This window comes from Teleopsis dalmanni, chromosome 1, assembly GCF_002237135.1.
Source record: "Teleopsis dalmanni isolate 2A chromosome 1, ASM223713v2, whole genome shotgun sequence".
Classification (NCBI taxonomy): domain Eukaryota; kingdom Metazoa; phylum Arthropoda; class Insecta; order Diptera; family Diopsidae; genus Teleopsis; species Teleopsis dalmanni.
The window spans coordinates 203,620,544-203,639,253 of NC_051846.1; the positions used below are offsets into that span (position 1 = coordinate 203,620,544).

At 33.3% G+C, this 18,710-nt stretch overlaps 1 protein-coding gene across 2 annotated transcripts; it reads left to right on the forward strand.

Moving 5' to 3' along the window:
- Window positions 1-14,789: 14,789 nt before the first annotated feature.
- On the forward strand, window positions 14,790-18,280 carry LOC119671443 (protein pygopus). 2 transcript variants are annotated; one of them, XM_038082073.1, is made up of 3 exons: window positions 14,790-15,929; window positions 15,990-16,547; window positions 16,665-18,280. In XM_038082073.1, exons 1-3 carry the CDS (start codon window positions 14,790-14,792, stop codon window positions 17,736-17,738), a joined length of 2,772 nt encoding a protein of 923 aa, XP_037938001.1. In that variant the 3' UTR covers window positions 17,739-18,280. The 2 variants fall into 2 exon arrangements, with proteins under 2 accessions (XP_037938001.1, XP_037938000.1); XM_038082072.1 differs by having other exon boundaries at window positions 15,990-18,280.
- Window positions 18,281-18,710: the final 430 nt, after the last annotated feature.

Sequence of the window (18,710 nt, forward strand, 5' to 3'; positions counted from 1 at the left end):
GTTTTTTCAGTTTGTAAAACTGACTTACTTATTTATATATATTTAAGTTATATTTAAGGAAATATTACGACATTTCTACTAACAATTTTTCTTGACTCTAACAAAAGTTTATTCATAATTATTTTCAAATAATTGCACATATTTCGAGGCTCGTTTATTTTGACATTTCAACTGAAAAATGCTTGTTTACATTTAAAAGGACATATAATTAAATTAAATAATTTAACAATTATCCAAATTATATGAAATTTACAAAGTTTGAACAAAATCGGATAGATATTTCTGATTTGAACTGAAATTCAAATGCAAACAGTAGAAATGTTCTAATTAATTTCGGCTACGCACACTGCAATATCGACCAGTAAAATTGCCCATAAAATGTAAGAGCAATAAAGATTCTATTTTATTTGATTTGATGTGTTTTTTTATATTTATTCATTTAATTGTGAACACTCAATTATGTATAAGTTTCTATACAAAATCACTTAAAAGAAAAGTTAATGCCGAACACAGAAAAAAAACAATGAAGCTAACAAACCAAAACATCAGCTCAAAAGAAAACCTTTTAAGCCAGTGACAACAATAAAAAAAAGTAACTGAATATGAAAGATACGGCAGCGGTTCGAGGGGGGAAAATCAATTTAAGTTGTTTCACCTGTGTCAGCAGTCAATAGATGTTGAATATTTGCTTGTGAGGAAGATACAAGATACATCTTTCAATGCCGTATGATGGCACTCAACACTCAAAGGCAGACAAACACTCGTACGTGTGTCGATGGACCAAAGAGGAAGGCATAATCGTTAGTACACCAAACCAAATGCCATCAAAATAATTCTGCACTTGAAATTACTTCAAAGCATTTGCTAAGCAAAATTTTTTTTATCTTTATTTTTATTTTATTTGCCTCCAAGTGCAAAGTAACAACAACGACGGTCGCAGCCACAAAAGATACTCTGCGCATATAAAAGCCCAAAGGCAGCAGCGCCAACGAAAGTAAAAGTTTTCTTACTCACATTAAATATTTTATCAATTGCATGTGATGCGGTACGGTGCGGTATGGTGCGGTATGGTGCGGTATGGTGGGGTGTGCCTGTTGGTATCTTCTTCAGCTGGAGTCTGTTTAGGTTGTGTTTTAGTTACTTGTATCTGCGGCTTTGCTGGGCTGCGAGGCAAGCAATTTCTGTTTGCAGTTACTTTGCTCAGCTCAAGTGTATCTGCAGGTATTTCGCTGTATTGAATTATTTGTAAATCTCTTCTGCGTTGAGATTTTTTTTTTATTTATTCCAGTATTTTTAAATGATTAACAATAAATTTTTTTTTTTGTTTGATTTTTGTTTTGCTGTTTGGCGACTTTGGGTCTGTAAATCAGCAGAAAAGCAGAGAAGCATAAGGCAGAAAGCAAAAAGTGAATGTTTTCAATTTAAGTTTCCGGCAGTTAATTTTCTTCAGCGTTTCTTACTTCATTTGTTTGCGGTTTTTTTGCCGCATCTTCTCGTCTGCCACCACGACTTATGTAACACATTCAAAATTACTGCCAACTGGCTATATAGCTTTTTTCTTTTTATTTTTAATTTTTTCTTTTTTTTTTGCTTTAATTTTGTTGTTGTACTTCATATATATTTAATCCATACAAATAATATAACAAAACGGCTTTTATCTCGAATTTTTTACGACATATTTGAACAATTTCTGGCTTTTTCTTTGCTTCCCTGGTACTCATCTTCAGCTCATCTTCAGCTGCACAATCTTACAATTTCACATAACGCTTCCACTTCACTTGATTGGGCTGCCAATAAACAAAATTTACATTTGCTTGTCAATTTTTAAAATCAATAAGAAAAGGGTTCCACGTCGATTTTTACTGCAACTATTCACACGTTTGCGTAAGTGAGTGCCGCTGCCTGACTGCCTGTCTGCCTGCCTGCCTTAAATGCGGTTTGCTTAAAAACTCAAAAACTTTCTTTTAGGATTCGCCCACTTTTACCGAATCTGAATCTACTGAATCTACTGAATCTACCGAATTCACTGAGTATCTTGAGTATCTGAAGTTATGCGTATCTCTGTTTGAATTGTTGAAATTTCACTTGTGCACTTGTCATGTGATTTGTGAATTCATTAATTGACTTCAAATATTTAACTCTTTCGGCTCTGGTACAGTTTGAAGCATTTTTTCTCATTTAATGTTAATTAACTAATCAAATTTATTCAATTTGGTGGCTTAGCATTTTAATCTAAAATACGGCAAATTCCATTTCAGCACTTTTTTTTTCCAATTTCATTCAATTTTCTCTCTTTTATTTTTTTTTTTTTTGACTTGAAATTATTTGTGGTGGAAATTATTTAAATCAAGTCAACACGGCAGTTAAATTTATTTTAATTAAGCTAAATAAACATTTCAAATGCATTTCTATTGAATCTGGTTTATCTGCTCACACAATCGCCATCCAAGTATTTTAGTCGAAATGATTTATCTAAAGCGAAGTTTCAAGTAAAATTGCTACTTCCAGTCGGCCACCGGTAATCGGTCCACAAATTGACATAAAAATGCAATAAATATGCAGATTGAAAAATAAATAAAGGAAATTTATTTACAAGTTTTACTCGTACTTTCAAATAAAGGTCACCATTTTAATGTGACTTTAGTTTATAAATAGTACAACCATAAGCGTACGCATATGGGGAGTTGCGCCCGTCTCTGCCTAAATGTATGCTTGAAGTAATATTTTATAGGGCAAAGATAGCAAATATCAGGAAGAGTATAAACTTTCCGACCCTTCTCACTTAATATTATAGAGATCCATTTTAACCTTCTCACGCTACACTCTGACCGCTTCAAGCCACATTCTGGCCTTCTCAGGTCACATTCTGGGCTCCTCAGGTCACATTCTGGGCTCCTCAGCCCACATTCTGAGCTCCTTAGGCCACATTCTGAGCTCCTCAGGCTACATTCTGGGTTCCACAGACCACAGTCTGAACTAATTAGGCCACAATCTGGCCTATTTACTCAGGCCACATTCTGATCTCCTCAGGCCACATTCTAAACTCCTTAGGCCACATTCTGGGCTCCTCAGGCTACATTCTGGGTTCCACAGACCACATTCTGAACTCCTTAGGCCACATTCTGGCATATTTATATTTTATGTGTCAACTAACTGAATGACCTATCCCGTTTTCATTTGATTTCCTATTTTCATAACAAGGTCTTTGAAGACATTAATGGCTTCTTCCGATAGAAACCACTGACCATACAGTTTGTTTTTAATATGTGGGAGACAAAAGGTTATTAAGTACCAAATTGTAATTATAATCGATATTTTGCGTAGGAACTTATTGAGAGCGTAGTTTTATTCTTACCTTCCTTTCATTAGTTTAAACTGATCAATTAGAGATCGTATTACCATCTTTGGCGTTTGTTTTTTAATACCACTGTACAACACTGTGTTAATACATATCTGATGACGCAAATCCGCTCTAAGATCTCCTTTTTTTAAATATTTGTTCAATACCACTAATAGATTTTAAAGATTTTACTTGCTTTATTAAAACATCAGTGTTGTTCCGTTGTCTTGAGAAAGTAAGCGTGCCCTCATAATTGATGTTATATCACTATGGGTCCATCTTTACTGCCTAAGTGATCGGATCTACTATTAGTTACTTGAAAAAATTGACGTGCTCTTATAATCAATGGTTCCACAATGCGTCCACGTTTAGTGCCATAGTGATCGGATCTTTTATTACTTTTTGAAAAACTTAATTTGCTCTTATAATCAATGGTTTCACAAGGAGTTCACGTTAAGTGCCATAGTGATCGGATCTTTTAGTAGTTTTTTTTTAAAATTTAGCGTGCTTTTATAAACTGGATCTTTTCTGAAGATGCACTGTTGTATATATCGACTTATATATTTGTATATCATAAAATTAATAATGCTCAATATAAATCGTGACTCTTCTGTGAAGAATTGCACAGAAGCTTACATAAAGCTTTCCCTTGAACTAAACTGTTGAGATATGGTTTTGAAATACTTTTGGTCTTGAAATTTGAGGCAACAAATATATTAACAAAATTCATTACAAAAATTATAAAATCCAAAAAAAAATTAATAACTAAAAAGATAGTTTTCTTTTTTCTATTTATTATTTGTTTATTTTTCTTTTATCGTGAGAAATTGCTAGCAATGAACTCCTTTAACTTTTACAACTTTTGACTCTGATACTTTTTGTCTATGGGAATAATGTTTTTTTAATATAAATTTTTCACATAAAATTAGATTAAAATATAAGCCAACAAACTCTGCATAAATAATTATTTTGAATTAAAACTAATTTAATGCAGTTTGGAAAAAAGAGTGCGCGAAGTGCATGTCCGATGAATGCGGATTAGGCCAACGTTTATAAAAAATAATTGGAACCTTAATTAAATGGACATATGTGAAGAGGTGTGAATTTGAATGTTAAATTGTCAACAAATGTTAAAATAAATTGAAAAAAAAATAAAAAAAAATATCGAATGTAATACGAAAGTTTTAGCTTTCATAAAATTAAATATTAACACTGAAAATAAATTGCGTTTTAAATATTTAAAAATATTCAAATAAAATACAAAATTAGACAAAATTTGCTGTTAAGCATAAAAATTGCAGATAAATTTTTTCCAAATTAAATATTAAATAATTGAAAAAGCTTTTCAAAAAATAAGCCTCAAAAAACTAAAAATATTTCACAAGTTTCAGTTTCAATATTTAAAAATGGAGAAAGTTTTCAACTTATTTGCGTACAAATATTTGACAATTGCTGTTGCTGTCGTTGTTGTTGTTGTTGTTGTTGTTACCGCTGAAGCTGCTAATGAAATTGTTGATCTTTTCCAAAGTGCATGAAATCCGTCAAACAATTAAGCAATGAAATATTTGCCTGTTGCTCCTCTGTCAATTGTTGGTGCGGTTGCTCCAAAAGCAACAGTGACTTAGCGAAAGGGGTAGGGAGGGATTTTTATGCCCCGAGTGTCATTCGCAGACGGATACCAGATGATATTCAAAATGAGCATATAGCATATATATCATTGAAATGGATTTTCCGAGAAGAATCGAGTGGCGTCGAGGGGTATTGTAACGCCACTGATATCTATGATTGAAAGCAATATTTTCTGTGAATAATTGAATTAAGCAGCTTTTGTGTGACTGTCAAATTTAAGCGAAATCAAAATTATCCTTTTACCGGTGACATAGCATAAGGTGACATTAGCATTAGCATTAGAGCTCTGCTGTCACTAGTGACATTGTTAATTTTGCATTATTAATCCCAAAGATTTATTGGTCATGTTTATTGTATTATTTTTCTACGCAAAACTAATGGTTTCAGTTTATATAGAAAGAAAATTAATAACAAAATTAAAACAAATCAACTTACAAATGACAGATAGTCAAGTGATTTGTCTAACAAAACCGGACAGTCACGCATTTGTATCTTTTGACATTTAACTTAATTGCACTCGTTAAATGGCTTAAAAACACCAAGAAGAAAACTGAGCTTGAAACTCCAATCTCCGCTCGCACTCGTACAATGGATTCGATATCAAAACGAAACGAAATGTGGCTAAATTAGTGCAAGTACGTGCGTTTGAGTAAGTCGAGGTGTACCAGCTTAAGCCGAGCTTCACTGGCATTACACGTAGCATTACTGATGACCGGTGGCTACTTGGCGCATGCGCGGTTTCATTGCCTCGTTGTAATAATAGGTTTAAACGATCGTTTTGGTCATAACAAATTGCGGATTTAAGACTGTTATTAAATATTTTATTACGTTTGCACTTATTTGGCTGATTATTTCATTTAATGTCTGTAATTAGTAAAGTCTTACACTGGGCACGAATGCGCTGTGTCTGTATTATTGACACAAAACATTTGTTTAATATTTCAAAGTAGTATTTATATTTGACTTAAGGATGGTGAATATTGAGCGTTTGATGTTTTTACTAATAATTATTATTTTCAAATGTATGATTAATATAAGTATTAACGCCATTCATATTCGATTATATGTAAAATTGTTAATCATCTGAATGTCCGGAAATAACTGGAATAACTTGAATAGTTAACACATTTTGAAGTGTTCAAATAATTTAAATATCACATATTTCAAATAATATGAACACCAATAATTCGTATACATCCGCTCAACAGACTACCATAACTTAGCAATATGCATACCTCACACAAAACTTCAACTTCTCGACATCATCGGCTGACATTAAAAGCACTACATTCTCTTTTCTAAGGACAAATTTAACAAATAATTCTCATTTACTTTATACGTACAAAGCAGTATAAAGGTTTCTTAGTACAGCATAACAAATAATTTATAATTTTAATATATTTTTTCTACCATTTTAGAATTTAAACTCTTTTCGGATGTGTCGCATTTACCAATAAATTAAAGATAATCAATAAATTAAAATTGCAATTATTTATATCAACCAGTAGGGATGCAAAAATCTTGTGTGATGTATTATTTTTTTATAATTTTTTTTTTTTTATATATATTTATTTTTTGGTATATCGCAAATCTTTAAACCTGAACACCAGAATTATCTATACAGTAGTTGGTTTAATTAATTTTTTTGTTATTTTTTGATATTACAAGAACATATTTACACCTTTTACCAGTTGTAATGCTGTTAGCTATCAGTCTTGATCGCTTTCACAGTTTGTGGTGCTGTGAGCTAGCACTTTTGGTTATTTTTACAATAGTTAAAATATTCAATAGTATTTTTTCTGGCTGTTACTGTTTTTGACGGTATCAACTAGCACATTTGATCGTATTTAATGGCTTAGGAGCTGCTTGAGATTATTTTTGTTCAGTTTTATTGTTTTTAATAATGTTACCTAACACTTTAGCTTATTTTATTATTTATTACAATATATGAAATATCTTTATGACCCATGTGCAAATTCAATGGGATATAAATGAACGTATGTACACGAAATCTTGTGCAGTAATTTAAAATATATTCTAAATTTAGATACAATAACCTTTTGGTTTTCATAGTAAATAGTACAATAAAAGTTATTAAGTGCTTCTTCATTAAATATTTCGTTGCATAAGTGATGAATCAAAAATTGCTATCAAATTTAATACCCCCGGTACCTCATCTGTTATTTCAAAGTGTCAGATATATTTCTTACCGATTACTAGACACTTGCTAATAATATTAAATGAAATTTAATGATAATTCCGTAAAAGTAAGATCTGATTGACGAGCTTTTTTGAAAGGTCAAGAAATCAGTTACATTTCTTAACGGTTGCTGGACACTCACAGAGAACGGGAAATAAAGTTTTAAGGTCATCCCATAAAAGCCGCCCTTATTTGATTAACTTTTTTGAAAATTAAAGAATCAGATATTATTGTTACCGATTGCTGCACACTCGAAAAAAATGTGAAATAAAATTTTTCGGTCATTTCATGTAAACAACATTTATTTAATCAAGTTTTTTGAAGGTCAGAGAATCATATATAATTCTTACCGATTGCTGGACACCCGAAAAGAATGTGAAATATAGTTTGACGATTATTCCATAAAAGCAACATTTATTCGTCATACTTTCTTAAAGGTTAGAAAAACATATACATTTCTTACGGATTGTTAGATATTCACAGAGAATGTTAAATAATATTACCCTGAAAGCAATACCTATTTGGCGACCTCTTTTGAAGGTCATATCAGATGATTAGCTTGTCAAATATATTGTGACAGACCTTCGAAAATCCTTTGAAAATATAGTTCACTACTTCAATAAGTTATTTGGCTTACTTTGAGAACATATTCAATAACATAGCTCTACTTATTTCTACATAAACATAATTTTTATTGAATTAAGTGTTCTCCACAATACTCTCAAATAAAATATGCGTGCTGCATAATCGTAATAAAATGCAAATTAATTCATAGCACAAACTGTGCCATTACAGCATTTTAGATTTATGAGCCAAAGTGCACAATTTGAAGTCAACTTTTTTTACAGGCCCTACTTTTATCGTAGCCCTGGATAACAGCGAAAAAAGCTGTATAAGCAATTAAGCCAAAAAAAACACTTTCACTCAGCTTAAATGATGCAAAAAATTATAATAAAATTGAATTGAGTGAAGCCGCCACCCATATTTCTGCAACGCAATTAAGCGGGAGAAGAAGAAGAAGACGACATTGCAGGCGCAAACCCGTAAGCACCCGCACACCCGCACATTTCAATTGGATGAGTTAGGCGAATATGAAGCACAGATAAAGTCAAGTGAACATGTCAAAACAATGTGTATGAGCGGTGCAACAAAGAGGCTAACGAAAAATGACTCACAAAAAAATTGAGAACTTAAACAAATGAAAAAAAAATAAAAACAACAACAAAAATAAAATTGCCAACAATTAAAAATTAAAATTATTTTTATGCGCACTTTAAACACAAAAGTAAAACACAATTAAAAGCAAAAGAGCGTAAAATTTTGTGTGTGAAAGGTCCACATTTATTTTATCTACAAATAAAATAAAATAATAAAACCAAAACAAAAAATAACTGTTAAATGTTGAAGAGAGTAATAGAGTCAGTAGTCATCATAAATTTCTGAAATGCTGCAAAATAAGTAGAAAAAAAATCTTAGTTACATTTTATGTTAAAAAATTCCAGGAAAAAAAAAGTTTAATTTTATAGTAAAACACACAACAAACAAAATTTACCAAAAAACCAGAAAAAAAAGTAAAAAATTTATAAATGAATATATAACCAGGAAAACAATTCATACAAAAGTCGCCATTACCGCAGCACGTCACTAACAGCAACACCAACACTAACAACAACAAATATAGCACAATTACAACAACAATTACATCCCACAGGCGCCAACATTCATTGAACACAACAACCAGTATCACTCAGTGTCATTGTTAGTCATTTAACTGCAATACAACAACGTAACACACAATACAAAAACAACAACAAGTACGCAATTACGAATCATAAAAGCAGCAACAAATGAAAGTACAAAAAAAAAAAATTTTTTTGGTCAAAAAAAAATGGTTCCAAAAAAAAAAGTTAGTTTGCAAGAAAAAAAATATGAAATACGAAATTTTATATGAATTGAACTTCAGCGTTTTACTTTTACACGAAGAAAACCCTACAATTTAATTTTCACAATATATTTTTTTTTTTATTGTTTTATATATAATACAATACTCATACTATATAAATTTTTCTTTAATATTTTATGTAATTTGTGCGTAAAATGTGAAGTTGAGTAGAGTTTACATTTTACATTTTCCACCCGCAATAGCAAGTAAAATACGTGCAAATAAAATACGTGCAAATAAAATTCATGCAAATAAAAAAACAACAACAATTACGTGCAAAGAGCAAAACATGTAAGAGTCGCCTTTTAAATAATAAACAAACCACTGCTGCCGGCTATTATCTAATTTTTATTGCTTGTAAACAAGTGTGCGTGTATGTGTGTATGCGTGAGTGGTAAAGTCAATGACCGTTTTGGCGTCAGTTTTTATTAATGCATCGAGAGTGTGCCTTGTAGGGGCTCTGCAAGCGTTTAACACTACAAAACAGTACAGTGTTGTTGCCAGTAATTAAATTTTACACCAGAAATATTTTGCATAGAAAATTAATTAAATTTTTAATAATTGCATGTATGAATGGCAATGTCAATTAGTGAAAGTAAAAGATCTCAAATATTCCAAATTCAAACATTTATTAAAAAATTATTAAATATTTATAAGCATATAATAATTATTGGTATTAAATACTATTTACATATATGTCTGGCTGAATATTAAATATTGTATATTCATATATCTTAATTTAAATTTCTTATATTATTTCAAAATATAACAAAAAATAAAAAAAATATTTAGCCTTAGTGATGGCAACCCTGAAAGATATGATAGATAATGCATTTTTCTATATCATCTAAAACAGTGGCGTAACTACAGGGAAGCAACTGGAAGCAACGCTTTCGGGCCCCCGAATTTAGGGGGCCCCACTATAAATGTTTGTAAACGTTTTTTGTTGGAATAACTTCATATTGCATTTTATAAAAGATACGTAAGTTTTAAATTTAAAGTACATATAATATGTATGTACTTCAAATAAAATATTAAACCTAAATATAAAATAAAAAAGTTTTTCTAAGAAAAGTATGTGTCTTAATCGAGAGACACATACTATATCTAGATTTAAACCCATTTGAAAATAATTTTGTACGTTGTCTTTTGCAAATATCAGTACTGTATACACCAAATTCTATTTAAACACCTTTATTAAAAACGGAGAAACCTCATATCCGATTGTTAAGTTTATATCACAGCTACAAGACGTCCAATTTCAATCAAATCAAATGGTGAATAGGGTCGGCTAAAAGTATGTGTGCAAAGTTTCATTCGAAGAGTTCAAAAGCTGAGAGAGTAGTTTGAACTGAAAAAGTATATATATACTGTACTGATATATACTTAATGGTATTTCCGACGTTTTCTTTAATGTGTCACGAAAATCTTGACAAACCTTATATACCCTTTTCACATTTTTCGTGTAAAGAGTATAAAAAGAGGGGCCCCTTAGTATGTTGATAGGGGCCCCTTAGTATGTTGATAGGGGCCCCTTAGTTAGAATTTGCTTACAGGCCTAAAAAATGTAGTTACGCCACTGATCTAAAACCTAGTTTTGTTGTTGTGTTGTATATATACAGTGTTGTGCATAACAAAAGCAACCAAAATGTGCCCATCAAATAAATAAGTTTTTTGTCTACTTTTTACTTTTCATTCAAAAATCTAAATACACAGTTTTATTTGTTATTGTATTAGCTATTATAAAAAAACAACAAAATCTACAATTCTTCATAACAGATTAATTAATTCACACAAATAATAAAATATTGCGAAATGCGGCTGTGCAAAACAATAGCAACTGAGACAAGATCAATGATAGATCTATGACCAAAGTGCATTCTAGCAAGATATTTTTTTGATTTTTTGCATTTTTATGCTGTGATTTATGTTTTTAAGCAAATTAGAACATAAACACAGAATAGTTCAATATTAAATCAGGTAATGGAAGTACGTTTTTTTCATGGCTCGTGACACGTATACTTTGAAGTTTAAAGAAGCAAGAATTGAAAAATATTTAAATGGCAGTGCTCAAATGAAATAGCCAAAATATTTAAAATTAATTAGTTTATTGTTTCGCAGCTTATAAAAAAATATAATTAGACAAAATACCGTTAAAACGGTTTATTTGGGTGAAGCCTCTCTTAAGATTACTTGTAGAATTGATCGAAACATCATAAGAATTACAAAAAAAACAACCATTCGTGTCGTTGAAAAAGGTCGTAGCCGAGCTTAAACAAGGTGTTGACTCTAGTACTGTACGCAGGCTTACTCTCGAAGCCGGTTTCAAAAGTTACAGACCAGTCAAAAAACCAATGTTGACTAAAAAGCATTAGCAAAAGAGGCAGATTTTTGTTTTGCTTTTTAATTAATATTAATATACTTCATTTAGATCAAATTTCGCGTGGAATCACTTAAATTGGACTCTTACTAAATGGAAAATAATTTTTTTCAGCAATAAATCAAAATTTAACATCTTTAATTCTGATGGGATGTGCACAGTACGTCGCGAAAAAGAAAAACGTTTCTATCCGCGTAACTGCCAAGCGACTGTGAAGCATGGGCGTGGGTCAGTAATAATTTGAGTGTTCTTTTCAGGATTTAGACTTAGATCTTTTCATGAAATTCATCAAATAATACCCCAACATGTGTACAAAAAAATTTTAGAGAGCCATATGGTACCCCATGGCGGATGAAAAATGTCACTCCGACGGGTATATCAGTACGATAACGACCCAATACACAAGCTGATAAGAGAATGGATTTTGAAAAATGGAATTCCAATTTTAGATTAGCCAGCCCAAACACCTGATTTTAATTCAATTGAGAACATTTTGGTATTCTCAAACGTCGCTTTGGGGATCGAAAAGTTTCCAATTGTTTAAGGTCATGAAAGATGAATGGTGTAAAATTCCAAACAGTTCTATTAACAATTTAATATCACCTATGACCCGTAAAAGTGCCCAAGTAATAAAAAGCAAAGGGCTGTATACAAAATTTAGAAAAATAATACAAAAATTTAATATAATAAATAAAGTTGCTATTGTTCTGCACAGCCGCATTTCACAATATATTATTATTTGTGTGAATTAATTAACCCGTTATGAAGAATTGTAGATTTTGTTGTTTTTTTATAATAGCTAATACAATAACAAATAAAACTGTGTATTTAGATTTTTGAATGAAAAGTAAAAAGTAGACAAAAAACTTATTTATTTGATGGGCAAATTTTGGTTGCTTTTGTTATGCACAACACTGTATGTTAACTGCATATAGACACATGATGCTATATAGGTGTAGCTTCAATTGGTACGGAAGAATTTTTTGGAATTTCCAATAGAAGCGTTTATCATTACAAACCTTAATGGCAGTTAATCACGTTAAAAAACTATAAACCCTATATACACTTAGTAAAATACTTATTGATGAGATCGTTAGATAAGATTTTATTAGAATACCAATCAACGAACGAGAGGATAACCAAAAATTGAGTTAATTTAATACGATATACAGTGATAAAGACTAGTAAGAATATAAGATTGGAATTATTTGCGAAATCTGACAGACTTACTAACACCGCGTTATCAAATCTCAGAATGGTTACTGGCTCCTCGGGGAGATATGCAGATCTGAGGTCAATTATTGCCTAGTCTAATGAAGTGATAAAAATAATTCAGTCAAGGCGCAAAGAGGGGTTTTGTAGAAACCACGCAGTTAATAGAGAGTAAAAGTGCTCAGGTGCACTGACTCAACTCAACTAACCTCAACATATATACATATAAGATTGAAGAATAGAAACGATGAGTATAAGAGTTAGAGCGTTGAGTATAAGGGATAGAGCGATGAGTATAAGGGATAGAGCGATTGAATAAGTGATGATCCACTCCAGCCTATTTTGCTCAGAAAAATTTATGATATATAAAATATTTACAGATATTCACAAGTTGAATATATTCTATACAAAATATTCAAAATCAAGAATTTATTTTTATTTATAGATGTAATATATATACTCATACTAAAATATTCAAAATATAAACTATCTATAGTGGGCCCAGTTTCAGTTTTAATTAATTTTCCCAAGTTGAATTATTGTTCAAACTATTCAAGTTAAAAAATTTTCGTTCAGTTATAGTTGTAGTATATATATTAATATAAACATACTTATAATATAAACTAGTGGAACCATTCAGTAATTAAGTTTTAATGTCAGATTAAGATTATATTAAATCTTGTGTTTTTTTCCGATAAAGCGTATATATATAACTCAAGATTTAATTCAAATATACTGATCTTAAATAAGTGTACTTACTTCTGTATTAACAAATTGAACAATTTTCTTAATAAATGCCTGGAAGTGCTTCCATATATAGTTTTTCAACTTTTATTATTGTTAACTTAATTCGTAACTAAAAACTTTTGTATTCCCTTCACCCTCGTGAAATTTATTATACAACAAATATAAAAATAATTGCGTTCATGTAATAAAAGAAATGCTGATCCATACGGGCCATATTATTATTACATTCGCATTCACATTATTGTGATGGTAAAAAGAAAAGCAAAGTAAACAACATTTACGGTCAGTACACTCGGCGATATTACATAATTTTATGCCTATTCTTTAAGGCAAATTTTATTTTAATAACCATCCAAAAGATATAATTAACGAACTCTCACTTTTCATTAACTTGACAATGGCCGAGGTACCCACAGCCTCGCAATGCTAGCCATTGTGCTGTGAAGCCATCAGTAGCAACTGCTGCCAACTCATTTTCAGTCAAAATAATTGACATATGGTGCGAACCAATCTCTCAAGACGTAAGCAAAAGTGTCAAATATAATAGAAAATTGCATTAAAATCGCAATAAAGCAGAAGTCTTTACAAATCGATACAATATCTTTTTCATTTACACATTTTTGATGTAAGAAAATAATGGAAAATTAAATATGGAAGTTAATATAGAAAAATTAATTAATAAGCCGAATAATTTGTACAACTTTTATAGTCAAATAAAATCTTTTATAGCAAATATTTTATTGAAATCTTCAGATAAATAATTATTAAATTTCTTCTTATTAGAACCAATAAAAAATACTCCTATTTTTTGAGCACAAAACAAATTCAATATTATTTCCTGTCCTTTAGTGAACTAAAAATTTAATAAAACACTTGAATAGAATTAAATTTTCTTCAATTGACGCCAATAGTAGCGCAGAAAAAGTATTTTCCCAACACAACATTTCTTAAGCACCCAATGCAGCGCTTCAAACGCGCGCACTTTGAATGCTAATAATGCTGTATCTAACATACGAGTTAAACAGTAAAAATTCTTCACATACGCCCCGTCTCATGACTGTCAATATTGAACTGCAAGTCCTCAGCTGATACCACCAATAGTACTACAGCTATCAAGCTATTCTACGCCCCAAATTTTACCTTAAGGTAAGATAGCTCACCTTACCATTGCGTATCAATAGGAAGAAAACAAGTCGTCTGTTTATTACAAAGCAATAAAGTAAACTGCTTAGCACTCAGGTGTAGAAACTAATATAGCTATAAGCACGTACCAAATACATCCACAAATTCACTTGTAAAAAACCTCACCTAATTTCTGATTTTTTTCTTGTTCTTGCAGATGATATTACGTACCCTGTTGATAATTGTGGCGCTGGCATCAGTGACACAAGCAGTACTTAATAAAGAATTTAAGCGTCGTGAAGCTTTCGACTCATATGGGCCACCACCCCGTCCTGCACCACAGTACGGCCCACCACCCGCACATATACCACATCGTGAATATGGTGTACCACAAAAAATTCCATTCCGTGAATATGGCCCACCAGCTATCAAATACGGACCGCCAAAATTAAATTTCATAGGCGGTGGCGGCGGTGGTGGTAACAATTTCGGCGGTGGTCTGCATGAACAAATTAAGTCACATTTTGGTGTACCAAAGCCATTCTATGGTCCACCACATATACAACATAAGCCAGCTGGTTCTTACGGCCCACCACCAGTACCACAACCACAATATGGACCACCACCAAAACCAGCACCAGTATATGGTCCACCACCTCAACAGCATAGACCTGCACCAAACTATGGACCACCACCACAACTCCCCCCACAACCAAAACCTGTTTACGGTCCACCACCGCAATTACCATCATCCCATCCTGCCCCTATTTTTAATCCAGCTCATCATCCAGCCTCTTCCTATGGTCCACCACCATCAGGTCCTCTAAACTTACCACCAAAACAAGTGTATGGGCCACCTGCCCCTAACTATGGTCCACCACCATTACCACAAAGCCTACCTGGTTCCCATCCACCATCCTTTAATCGTGTACCTGAAACCACAATCATACTTACCAATGGACATGGCAATCACCACAATGGGCCTTCCAAGCAAGTACAAATACAAATTGATGCATCTGGTCATACCCACAGCGTTAGCGGCTCACAAGCACCTTTCCATACCGCTTGTGATGGCTGGAAACCAATACCTGCACCTGTTGGCGCTTATGTTGAACATAACAATATCGAAACACAAGGTGGTTATAGCCAAGTAGCACAGGGCATAGGTGCTACAGGTGCTGGTGGTTTTGGTACACAATACAATGGTGGACATTCCGGTGGTAGCATAATTGATGGTTTAACTGATGAGCAATTAGTCGCTGTTGCGCTACAATCAGATGGTCTCGATGGACATACATTACCAGCTACTGGTCCCGCCCATATAAACACAAACTCACTCGAATCTGAAGGATTACAGGTAAGCATTATTTACATGAACCCTCCACAGTTTTAATTGCATTACTTTTTTTGTTACTAGATCGCAGTTAGTGATATTGGTGATAGTTATTCAAAACCACCACTTGATTCATTTGCACCTGGCTCCGTACATGCACAAAAATTCAACTCATTTAGCACTGCACATGCTAGCATTGGCGTAGCTCCTCCAAGTGGCAATTATGGACCACCACCGCCATCTTCTCCAGCTGCATTCGTTCATCATCACCATGGCGCAGCACAATCAGCCGGTATACACTACGGTCAGCAATCAGGTAGCGTACATACATTCCCCGCGCATGGTGGCGCACCACCTAGTAAGCCCGTTGCCTTCCGTCCACCAGTTCCACAAGGCCTACTCGAATCGATTGGCGCAACAGTACAGCACTTAGACCAATTCGGTGTCAAGCCAGCTGAGCAACCACAAACTTATATACCACCGGCAGCAAATGAAATTGCTAGCAGCGGTCCAGGCAATCTCAGTCCTGGTTATGGTGTTCCTCTACCAGCACCTTTGCCACAACCACAACCTCAACCACATCCTCAAATCATAGTTGAACAACAGCTACCACAACCTCAATCTGCTCAGGTCTTTGTACAGGTAAATCAACCAGCACTCTTACCACAACAACAAATTAATCCACAACTTACACCACAATTCACACCACAATTCACACCACAATTCACACCACAACTCAATTATTTACCACCATTGCAGGCGCAACACGGTAACTTGAATCAGTACGGACCACCGCCTCCACCACCACCGTCAGCAGCTCTGCAATTAGGTCCACCAGTGCCACCAGCGCCACAGTACTTACCACCACTACCACCACCACCAGCCTCTTTCGGTCGCCCGATTCCACCACCACCACAGCAACAATATCTGCCCCCACCTCCTCGACCACTTGGTGTTTTCCACCAAAACTCATTTGAGCACTCACACAGTGCTTCCCAACTTAATCAACAATTTGTACACACACAGGGTTTGCCACTCCAACAAGAAGCACGTTTCAATCAGGTACATGATTGTGGACAAGGTCCCAATCTAGTCGGTGCCAGCTATCAATTACAACAACAACAACAGTTTGCCGGTAGCGTCTCCAGCAGTTCAGCCAATGCCTACAATGCAATCTCTCAGAGCATACCAGTTGCAGAGCAGCACACGCAGTTCATTGAAGGACCTTCTGATAGCTATGGACCACCGGCATCAGGCAATGATATCGATCACACTGGATACGCTTCTCAAAAGTCAACAGTCACCGCTTTACCCGATGGCACAGATCCACAAAACCTACCCGGTTTAGATGGCTTGAATGTCATATCTGCACAGAAATCCCAGTCCATACAAATCACACCAGACCAAGTAAACTCACAGCCGCAAGCATCACAAACAACTTACCAATTACAGTTCGGCGGCGATGCTAGTCAATCGAACAATCCCGAACAAAATGCCAATCATGAGGAAATTTTATCACAAGGCTTGCTGCAGTCCATACTCACAGCTATAGAACAACCAAAGGAGAAATTACAACAGCAGCAACAGGAAGGACAACCGCAAGCCTCGAACCATCTTTATAACATACAAAGCCGTTCCGACATTGACGTACACGAGGATGCCGGAATTGCAGCAACTGATGAGGATGACAATGAGCCTGCAATAGCTGAGTCCAGTAAAGTTGAAGTCAAGGTGGCAGCAGATGATGAGGTGAAGGCAAAAATCGAGGAAATCAAACCCATTGTAGCAGCAGAGGTTGATGAAGAGCAAGACAATGACGATGCTAAACATTAAACCAAAAAAAAAAAAACAAACGAAAACAAAACCGAACAATGGCATTGGTTAACTGCCGCAAACCAAGTCGTCGCTTGTTCACTACGAACACAACCGATTCTAGTTATTTAAAAATTATTATGTATAATTTATTTAAAACTTTTGCTGTATTATAATTAGGGAAACTAATAGAAATGCTTTTACATTAATAACTGCACCCGCCCAGGAGCGGTCGTGCATTCGTAGTCGTAAGCTCATCCTCCACACCTAAGGAATATTTATTGCATAAGCGCCTCTCATGCCTCATCTCGTAAATGTAATTAGGCTCTTATTTTAAGGTTGCCATAATTAGCTCATGTCATTTTTAATGCTTCCCGATATATAATGGTTCTGTACAATTGTATATATTTGCGTATGTATATTAATTAAGCGCACATTTCGCTATTGCGAATGAAGAAGGACGTACGACGAAGGAAGAATATTTGCACAAATTAACATTAAAACACATTTAAGACATTCTCATTTTGATATAAACATAAACATTGTTTCATTAAATAACGAAATGTAAGTAACGTAATTTATAAAAAAATTAATAAATAAAATGTAATTTATAAAAAAGTGAAAATATTTTATTTATTTAGTTTTTAAAGTGAAATTATTCACAACTTTAAATCAATAATAAAGTTTTAAATGAAAACATGGATAGAATCTTGTGAAAGTAAAACAGGATACTAAATTAGGGTTAGTATCGTACATACTTATAGTTAGCATATACGTATATAAAACTAGAGGGCCCATTCTATTGGTTACAAAAACCGATAAGAAGTTATGTTTTGGTTAAAGTTAATTAAGAACTTTTAGGAAAAACTGGATGATATTTAATTGAAGATTAAATTTTACCTGATACGATTCTTACACCTACAGCGAGGAACAGCGTCTCAGGTTTTTTGAAAAATTCGAAATGGTTTTATTCTTCTCAAGTATTATTAGATA

Bases quoted from the DNA above. Each gene is read 5' to 3' on its own strand.
- LOC119671443 (XM_038082072.1), top strand. From the start codon at position 14,790: ATGATATTACGTACCCTGTTGATAATTGTGGCGCTGGCATCAGTGACA. The intron at 15,930-15,989 runs GTAAGCATTATT...TTTTGTTACTAG, and splicing joins TCGAATCTGAAGGATTACAG to ATCGCAGTTAGTGATATTGG.